The sequence below is a fragment of the Cololabis saira genome, chromosome 6 (assembly GCF_033807715.1).
Source record: "Cololabis saira isolate AMF1-May2022 chromosome 6, fColSai1.1, whole genome shotgun sequence".
Lineage (NCBI taxonomy): Eukaryota > Metazoa > Chordata > Actinopteri > Beloniformes > Belonidae > Cololabis > Cololabis saira.
The window spans coordinates 29011464-29021077 of record NC_084592.1 but is presented as its reverse complement, the minus strand read 5'-3'; the positions used below and the strand labels follow the sequence as shown (position 1 = coordinate 29021077).

The 9614-nt window shown below is 36.9% G+C and overlaps 1 protein-coding gene across 5 annotated transcripts in view; it reads right to left on the bottom strand.

Moving 5' to 3' along the window:
* Positions 1 to 109: 109 nt before the first annotated feature.
* obsl1b (obscurin like cytoskeletal adaptor 1b) overlaps positions 110 to 9614 on the bottom strand; it is a 69397-nt gene continuing 59892 nt past the window's right edge. For all 5 annotated transcript variants that reach the window (XM_061723907.1, XM_061723908.1, XM_061723909.1 and 2 more), the window contains 4 exons: positions 7163 to 7267; positions 5750 to 6016; positions 3968 to 4237; positions 110 to 2529 (listed from right to left, as the gene is read on the bottom strand). In XM_061723907.1, the coding sequence (XP_061579891.1) occupies positions 2519 to 2529; positions 3968 to 4237; positions 5750 to 6016; positions 7163 to 7267 (653 nt within the window). In that variant the 3' untranslated portion in view covers positions 110 to 2518. The remainder of the gene's footprint in view (positions 2530 to 3967; positions 4238 to 5749; positions 6017 to 7162; positions 7268 to 9614) is intronic.

Here is a 9614-nt window from a genome sequence, read left to right as displayed (position 1 = left end):
TACATATGTGTGTGTATATGAAGAGTAAAATCATCTCTCAAGAATGAAACTGTGGCATCAATAAAGACACATGGCTCAACTAAGTGAAATCACTGCTTATTAATGGCCAACAATGCACTTTATTTCCCTGCATAAATAAAGCATGTTTTATTGGAACATATCATATTTCACCCCAATACTTCATTTCACAACATTGGAGAAATTGAAAGAAGACAAATTAATGAAAAAAAATGGAATATGCAAGAATATTCATTTGGGAACAGCCATATTTCCCTACTCAGCAAACCTGCACTCAACAAGCATTGTAGCATGCGCTGGCTGGTTATTGATCAAGTTGATAAAATATCAATTTTTACCTCTAGTTGTACTGAATGTCCTCATTTTTGGCCCATATTTACATTACCAGCCCCTTTCTGCAAGACAGAACTTCATTCAAATGTTTCACCCAACATAAAACAAAATGTTTTTATACAGTGGGTACATTGTGAAACGATGATCTCCCCCTTACATGAGTAGTATATCATTTATTTTCAATTTGCCACCCAAAACCACACTAATACATGTCAAATCTACACAAGTCAAGTACAAATCAAGAATACAGTTTAAAATCAGTTTTGAATCTGGGATTCTAACCTCGGGAAAACAGTCCAGTTTTTGTTGTTTTTTTTAATTGGGAAAAAAACTCATATTGTGTTATAACACAAGCACATTTAGTGCATAGTCAGCCTGAACAAGTTAATGTCCCATTTCTAAACAGTCATCAGCAGAAGATAAAGAGAGAGAAAGTATAATAAAAATGTTCTGCTTGTGTGATTATTAATGAATATGAAGTCAAAAGAAGAAAAAAATCATGAGAGAAATAGGAAGTACCCCCTTAGTGTTTCTGTAGGACTTAAGTGCAGTGAGGTTCTATTAGTCTATTAGCTCTTGATGAACTGATCATTAGCATGTGTGCAGACCTCTATAAAAGCAGACATTTGACCACTTTGCTGGTTTAGTGCATGTAGGGGTGTGTTAACACAATACTAAGAGGGGAAAGACATAAGCAACTGTCTTGAAAAGCAGCAGCTGCTGCTGCTTTTTAAATCTGGAAAGAGATATATTGGGATATGGGATATGGAAAAAATGTTCACAAGTGGAAAGTATTCAGTGTAATTGCCAACATTTGCAGGAGCAGATGTCTGAGAAAATGTACCCCGAGCTAAGACCATTCAGTGTCCAAATACATCGAAACCCAAGAGCTACACCTCAGACTCAACAGGCCTCATTATGCATGTTCATGTTAAACCCACCCAGTCGTGCCCCATTCCTGCAGTGCACCTCCTACTGTATACGGACAGTTCCGTTAGCTCATTATTGGAGGAAAGGGATCATTTTTGGCTATTGAGCAACCACAAGACCTAGGTATCTTGCACTCAGTGTGTTGACCATGAACTCCTTTATAACAGAATACTTTAAGGGCAAGTGTGGGGCCATTTGTCCAAAAGCTAAAGCTTGGCAAACAAGACACACTGATTCTAAGCCAATGGCTGAAAATTAAAGACTCTTAACCCTTGCAATGTTGCAAGGGTTAGGCAAGCCCTCTGATGGCCTTCGCTCCAGGATGTGCTCATTTTGACCTGAGCCTTAATGCTTTGCAAGGGTTACATTTTGTAAGGTCCTAGTCAAAGTCCACACCTCAACTCCAGTACCACAGCAGCTCAGAAATACCAGAGCGGAACCTGAACAGAGCTGTTCTTCAGCAACGCTGTCGGGGGTCTGCAGTGATGAGGACTGATAAATCAGACAGGAAATGACTACTTTTTCAAAATGTGGCTCCACAAGCCCACATAATTTTATTTTTGCTTTTGGCTTTATTTTTGTTAAATAAATAAAATGGTATGGCAAAAAAAGTGTTATTTTCTTGTACATGTAGATCTGAGTTTATATTCAACTAATACACACCACACTCACACTCGCACACACACACACACACACATGCACACATACAAAAAACTGCAACCATCACTAACAACATCATTGGATTTGAAGACCAGGTACCAACTTTTTTACATCATAACATTGTGAATTTAAGAGATTTGTTTTTGTTTTTAGACGGTTCATCCATCCAAATTTCACTTTACAGACATCAAGTCATCAGTAAGTTGCACTCAAACTTATGGACATGTTTTCACAGTATCTCTATCAGTTGTTTATTGGCACAAATATACATTCAACTTAAGTTATAATCCAGTTACAGGCAGATTGGGTTATCATGGGGCATTATTTACACTGAAACTGCAGTTTGTATCGTGACAGAGGAATCCTTCTGAAATAGTTTTACATGCTATGACACATTTCATACAAAAGCACAGCAGGCGATGAGACAGTTACATACACTGCATGAAAATCTATCACAACCCTGTTTAAGCCGCTTTTTATGGACAGTAAGTAAATATGAGCGGTGCCGGTGCTACAGCTTCAAAGCATCACTACAATGATCCATGACAAGTGGGTGATGGCAGATGAGCGATTTCATTCAGGAATCACCTGTGAAGTTTGAGCAAAGTCATATTAGACTAAAGTGTAAAAACAGGAAAGAAGCAGGCTTTATTCTCAGAAAAAGGTTAAAACAAAAACAAAATCTGCCTTATTTTGTGCAATAAACATACATTTTGGTAAACAAGCACAATTTTCTTTTACAACTGACTGACTGACCTCAAGGATAACTCCCGACTTACATCCATCTCTCCAGCGTCCTGCGTTGCCATCAAACTACACTCTATTATGACTTGAATCACAGCTCTTGCAACACATTCTCCTGGTGCTGCTGCACAACAGCCTCAGTTTAAAGCGAGTGAATTTACGACAGGTTCACAAACTAGGTCAGAATATTGAACTGAACTCTATTTAGTTTAAAGCCAACATAATAAAACTAAAAATAGTTTACTCTCGTACATAGAAGGTGCTGTGACTATGTGCTCTCTGTTGCTTGACCTACATACCCATTGATAGAGTCGGACCATAAACACCCTGTATTATTTACAGAATGTGGCACCCTGGGAGTTTGAGCATTTAATGTATTCATTACTATGTCCTACATGTGCAGTGCCAAGTCCTGCAACACACTTTAACTTTCACACACTACCTGGACAATTCAGGATACATCTGTGGATTGTTCTATTAGCTTGTTTGTCTACATTTGTTGTGTAAAAACATTACTTTAGTTGAATAATTTCATAGAATTTCTCTGTTAAACATGTTTTCTTATGCTTCTTGAGAATCTAGCATTACACGGTACCATTGATAAAGTATCACTATACCGTCACAAGTGTCAAAATCAAGACTTGGGTTTGTCGCCATCTAGTGGTGGAAACCGGAATGACAAGACCGGATCTTAAATTATTTTAATGATGAGCAAAAACAGAACATTTGAACATTTCATGACCTTCAAAGTATTACTTGGATTTCTGAAGTATCAGAAAACAAAAAAAAAAAAGACTACAGAACAAAACTCCGATACCTAGGACTGTCTGCGTTTACCCATAAAAACTGGGTGCTATGGACATAGGTGCAAAGACTGGGAAAAATGTTAACTTTTGTAAATTATCTCACCTATTTCAATAAAAGATTGTCAAAGATTCTTTTATGAAGACCTCAGAAAATTATATTAACTTAAAAAAAAGACACGATGTCTAGTTTGTCAATTGTATTTTCTTTTATCTCTGATGACCTTAAGAAGTGGGACTTTTTCAGCTGATACATTCGATTTCTTTAGAAAAAGATTATTTGATCATAATTGTGAATGACTCAGAACACCAAAACATTGTTGTATTTATCCATGAACATATATTCCATCAAGCATTCCCTGGTTATCACTAGAACCCTGCAGAACTTGTTCTATTATTAATCTTACTGTATATGTACATAGAACCGTACACACATCATAAAGTTTGGTCTCATTACAGGAACAACTTCTTCAACTTACTCACAACTCGAAGCTGAGCTTTGCTTTTTGCTTTCCCAGACGTAAACTCCACCAGCCCGCTCATGTCTGGGGACGTTTGCCTGAGGGTCAGCCTGTGGATCGTGCCCATCTTCTCCAGCCGTATCCAAGAGCTTGGCTGCAAGGGCTCTCCGTTCAGACTCCACACCGGAGATTTCAGGACCGGAACTGAGACCTCGCATTCGAAGCAGGCTTCATTGGGGGCCACAACCTCCACATCTTTCAGCTCTTTAACCATCAACAAGGACTGGGCTGGGGAAGTGCACGAGAGAGAGGCGTTAGCTATGTTTTTTCTCCCTCTTTTAAAAACACATCAGCCAGATTTATATATTTTTAAAAGGTTGACTCAACATAAAATCAGAAGCATGACAATTACAGTTGTTAATAATAATAATAATAATAATAATAATAATAATAATAATAATAATAATAATAATAATAATAATAATAATAATAATAATAATAAATACTACTACTACTAATAATAATAAATAATAATAATAATAATAATAATAATGATAATAATAATAATAATAATAATAATAATAATAATAATAATAATAATAATAATAATAATAATAATAATAAATCATAATAATAATAATGATAATAATAATAATAATAATAATAATCATAATAATAATAATAATAATAATAATAATAATAATAAACTTTATTTGTAAAGCACCTTTCATACATAAAATGCAACGCAAGGTGCTTCACATAAAAAGAAATTTAAGGCATAAAACACAACATAGAAATAGAGGGCATAAAACAAAAATCAAAGCATAATAATAATAAATAATAATAATGATAATGATAATGATAATAATAACAATAATAATAATAATAATAATAATAATAATAATAATAATAATAATAATAATAATAATAATAATAATAATAATAATGTAAAAATGATATTTGTGTGGTTAAATGGATTTCAACACTTTTCCTGAGGCCTGTTGATGTTTATGTGGCATTTTTGGCATACAAATTAATGCTATCAGTTCTCTTGAGGGGACATAAACAAGCATTTTCTGCTTTTATTTTTCACCAACTGTCTGAATTTTGGCTTTCTAGGTCTCAAGACCCAGCCCTCAGGTCTCCAGTCTGCTGTTATTGGTCACCTGCCTGAATCTAAAGAGCATTTTTGTTCAGCATGCTCGCTCATTTACAAATTCATTAGCAAAGCAGTGTCATTTATGAAACAGCTGTACAGACGCAAGGTCTGTTATAGAACCGGACATCTGCTCCGGAAAGTCAAGGTGATCAACCATCAGAATCTCCCTGACACATTGCATATATATATATATACATATATATATATATATATATATATATATATATATATATATATATATATATATATATATATATATATATATATATATATATATATATATATATATATATACACACACACATAGTAATCCACTTTTAGGATTTTATTGTTTGGTATTAAGTGTCTCAGAGGCATGGCAGCTCTGTATCTGTGGGAACTCCTGAAACCAGCAAGAGCACTGAGGCCTAAAAATCAGTTACTCCTGCTACAAATGCTACAAATCATATTTGAGGTTTTAAAGTACCTTTTTAGAGTACAATTTAAAGTTTTAAAGTACAATTTAAATGGCCTCTAAATTCAAAACAAAAAAATAGATTAATTAATTTTGCAAGCAAGTGCCACTATCACCATACTTCACTAACAGTATTTAGCGCCCTCTGTTACACTACTATGGGTCCTGAAATGATAAAGGTGCTTACCCTCCACTGTCAGTTTGGCAGAGCATGTGTACTCGCCAACCTGGACACTGTATGTGCCCTCATCATCTAGCGCCACCTGCTGGATGATGAGTTTGCGATAACAGCCTTCACTGCAGATCTCAAAGCGTTCGGAGGGCAGGATGACGTTACTGCTTTTGTACCAGCGGATACTGCATCTGGGGTTAGACACAGTGCAGTCCAGGATCACGCGGGTCTTCTCAAGAGCAGTCTTATCCTGCAGAGGCTTTACAATGCTGACAGGAATTTCTGGAAGGAAAAAAAACAAAACTAATGTCACTTTGGATACTGGGAGATATGGGAGATATCCTGTATTCATCTTGGTACTGGAGTTAGGTTTGCATTGCTGTCTTAGATCAGGGATGACCTTTGTCATAGATTCTGTTCTTATTTCATTTGACTGAATTTTTCAGCACAGCCAAGGAACAAAGGGGCTCTGGTTTGATGGCGTCGGGATTATAGCTCAGCTTTTTGCAGATGTGTGATCCTGTTGGCTGCATTGAGTCACAGCTGAAGTGGCTGGGATAAGAATGAGTCCCTTCAAATCCAAGACCGTGGTTCTCAGTCAGAAGAGGGTGGAATGTCCTTTCAGGGTTAGGAGTGGAGTGCTGCCTCAAATGAAGGACTTTATGTATCATAGGGTGTTTTTCACAAGTGAGTTAAGAATGGAACTGGAGATGGACTGGTATGTTGGTGCTGCATCTGCAGTATTGCACACTTTGTACCAGACTGTTGTGGTGAAGAGAAAGCTGAGTCAAAAGCCACAAATATTTTAATACTGGACAATCTAGGTTTCAGTCCTCATCTATAAATATGAACTTTGGTTGGTGACCAAAAGAACAAGATTGCAGATGCAGGTAGCTGAAATCAATTTCCTCTGGAGGGTAGCTGGACTTTTCCTTAAAGATAGCGTGGAAGTTCAACCATTTTTGCAGGGAGTTGGAGTAGAGTGGCTGCTCCTCCACATTGAGTGGATCCAGTTGAAATGGTTTGGCATCTAGTTCCAAAGCCCCCTGGAACCCTTTGTGAAGAGCTGTTTTAGGCATGTCCAACCAGGTGGAGACCCTGTTGGAGAGATCCCTCACCTGGATCTGGAACATGATGGGGTTCCCTGTAGAGAGCTGGAGGAGCTAGCTGGGGAGAAATAAGCCACTTTGCCAAGGAAGTTAATGGATGGATGGATGGATGGATGGATGGATGGATGCCTTTACCAGTGTTCAAGACCTGTATGGCTCTATTTCTCTACGTATATTAATATGTAATCATTTCACTTCAGGGATTAAAAAAGTACTTTTGAATTCGAACATGTATTGAAACGGTTATTACTGCCAAAGGAGATTTTTAAACACATTTCCATTATTCCGTCCAGAATACGACGTTGTATTATTTTAATACCTTCGACCTCCAGGCATGAGACAGTTTCAACGTGTCTTGCAACAAACTTGATCTCTCCAGAGTCTTCTGCCCGCACATTACAGATGAGAAGAAAATGTTTTGTTCCTGAAATTCAAGAAAAGTTGTGAAAAGTTGACAACAAATGATCAATAATAATTTAGATGAAAATATGCAAATGTAAATGTATACACGAATCCGGCGACCGGTTTGTGTGCGCCGCCATCTTGCGGCGGCACCATTGCTGCGGTGGCAGGTGTCAATCTGCCACCGCAGCGCTGTTATTGTAACCTGACGCTACAGCATCATTATAGCTGGATTGATGATGTTAAGATAAGATAAGATAAGATAAGAAATCCTTTAATAGTCCCCCAGAGGGGAAATTTCCAGATTACAGCAGCAAAGTGGATAGTGCAAAACACAAGAGGCATCAATATCACACAATAATAATAATAATAGAAAAACACTATAAACAGTATATACAATAGTAATAATAATAGAAAAACACTATAAACAGTATATACAATAATAATAATAATAAAAATAAGAAGGAGAATAAAATAGTAATAAAATAAAAAAATACTAGTATACAAAAAGAAAAGCAGATGGATATTTACAGATGATATTACAGGATATTTACAATACCAGAGAATGGTATTGCACATTTTTGTTTGTGGTCTACTGTGAGCAGTGCTGGTTGTGTAGTCTCACAGCTGCAGGGAGGAAGGACCTTCTGTAGCGCTCCTTCACACACCTAGGGTGAAGGAGCCTGTCGCTGAAGGAGCTCTCCAGCGCTCTGAAGGTGTCCTTCATGGGGTGGGAGTCCTTCTCCATCATGGATGACAGCTTAGCCATCATCCTCCTCTCTCCCACCACCTGTACTGTATCCAGAGAGCAACCCACGACAGAGCCGGCCCTTTTGATTGTTTTGTCCAGCCTCCTTCTGTCTGCAGCTGTGATGTTGCTGCCCCAGCAGACCACTCCGTAAAAAATGGCTGATGCCACCACAGTGTCGTAGAATGTTTTTAGGAGTGTTTCCTCCACACCAAAGGCCCTCAGTCTCCTGAGCAGATAGAGTCTGCTAGAGTCTGTTAGACAGTGGCCTTCCATAAATAATGAAGGTATCTTAAATTAATGCTGATGTTAATTTATAAATAATGATTTGTTTGAGCGATAAGCAGGAAAGAATAGAGGAATAGGTAGATAAGGGAGTGTATGATTAAACACTGTAATATAGCTCTCTCCACCTCCTCTCCTTACGAGGCACGTCTGCACAATTAAATATTACCTGTTTATGTTTTGTTTAATTTTAGGTATCCAAGAATATTTTATTGATCGCCTGGCGTCCGATGACGAAAAAAAATTACAGGTCTCTAATTGAAGGGCAGAACTATCTCAGCTCCGGATGATACAGAATACATACATACATAACCCCAATCTGCAGATAAAACTAGTTTGTTGAGGAAAAAATATTAACTCTATTTGTAGCTGCAGAAGAAAAAAATAATCTCACGAGGAAAAGAAAAATATTGCTCACGCCTCGGAGCCTCTTCAGCATAAAAAAAAAAGAAAAGAGAATTAAGAGTAATAAAAAAGATGTACTGTATGTTGTAATATTATACTAATTTATTGAAACACATGGCGAGTCAAACATTTACCAAAGCAGCTGCCAAACACTAAACAAGGTAGAGACGTGGGTTGTGCAGAACTGCGGCAGTAAATCCTCATCGGAGCTCCATTCTTTAGTAGTGATTTCATATGAACCCAAACCGTTAATAATCATTATTTTCTCCATATACCGCTCCCTGGCTTCCTTGTTTAAGGTATCCAGGTAAATTCCAGTTCCTTTCCAGCAGTTTAACATCTTTTTTTGCGTTCCGTCTGTTCACTTGGTGAAACAGAAAAGTAGTTTTTAAAGTCCATCCCGTCTTCATTCACTATCAAAACAAATGCACGTGACCGGGACAGGAGTGTTCCGATGATACAAATACATTAAGAGAGCCTGGCAGGGAGCGGAGTAATAGATCCATACGTATATATGTCTATGGGCTGGAGCGGAGGAGCGGAGCCGCCACCGCAGTAATGGCGGCCGCTCGACTTCCGGGTTTCGCCGGATTCGTCTATATGTTTCTATAATACATCCATGGTCTATATACACAGCACAAAAGGTAAGGACACTAGTGCTTTGTAGATTATTTCTTTTTTGTAACAATGATTCTTGTATGTATATATATATATATATATATATATATATATATACATATATACATATATACATATATATATATATATATATATATATATATATATATATATATATATATATATGTTGCGTGATTACTAGGTCTGTATATCATTTTGTTAAGCTGGTATAGAACGTGTTTGTTCATATCAGAGCATTTTACTTTTGTTATTGTGTGAATAGAAAAAAAAAACAGCTTAATTTTTCAGCTGA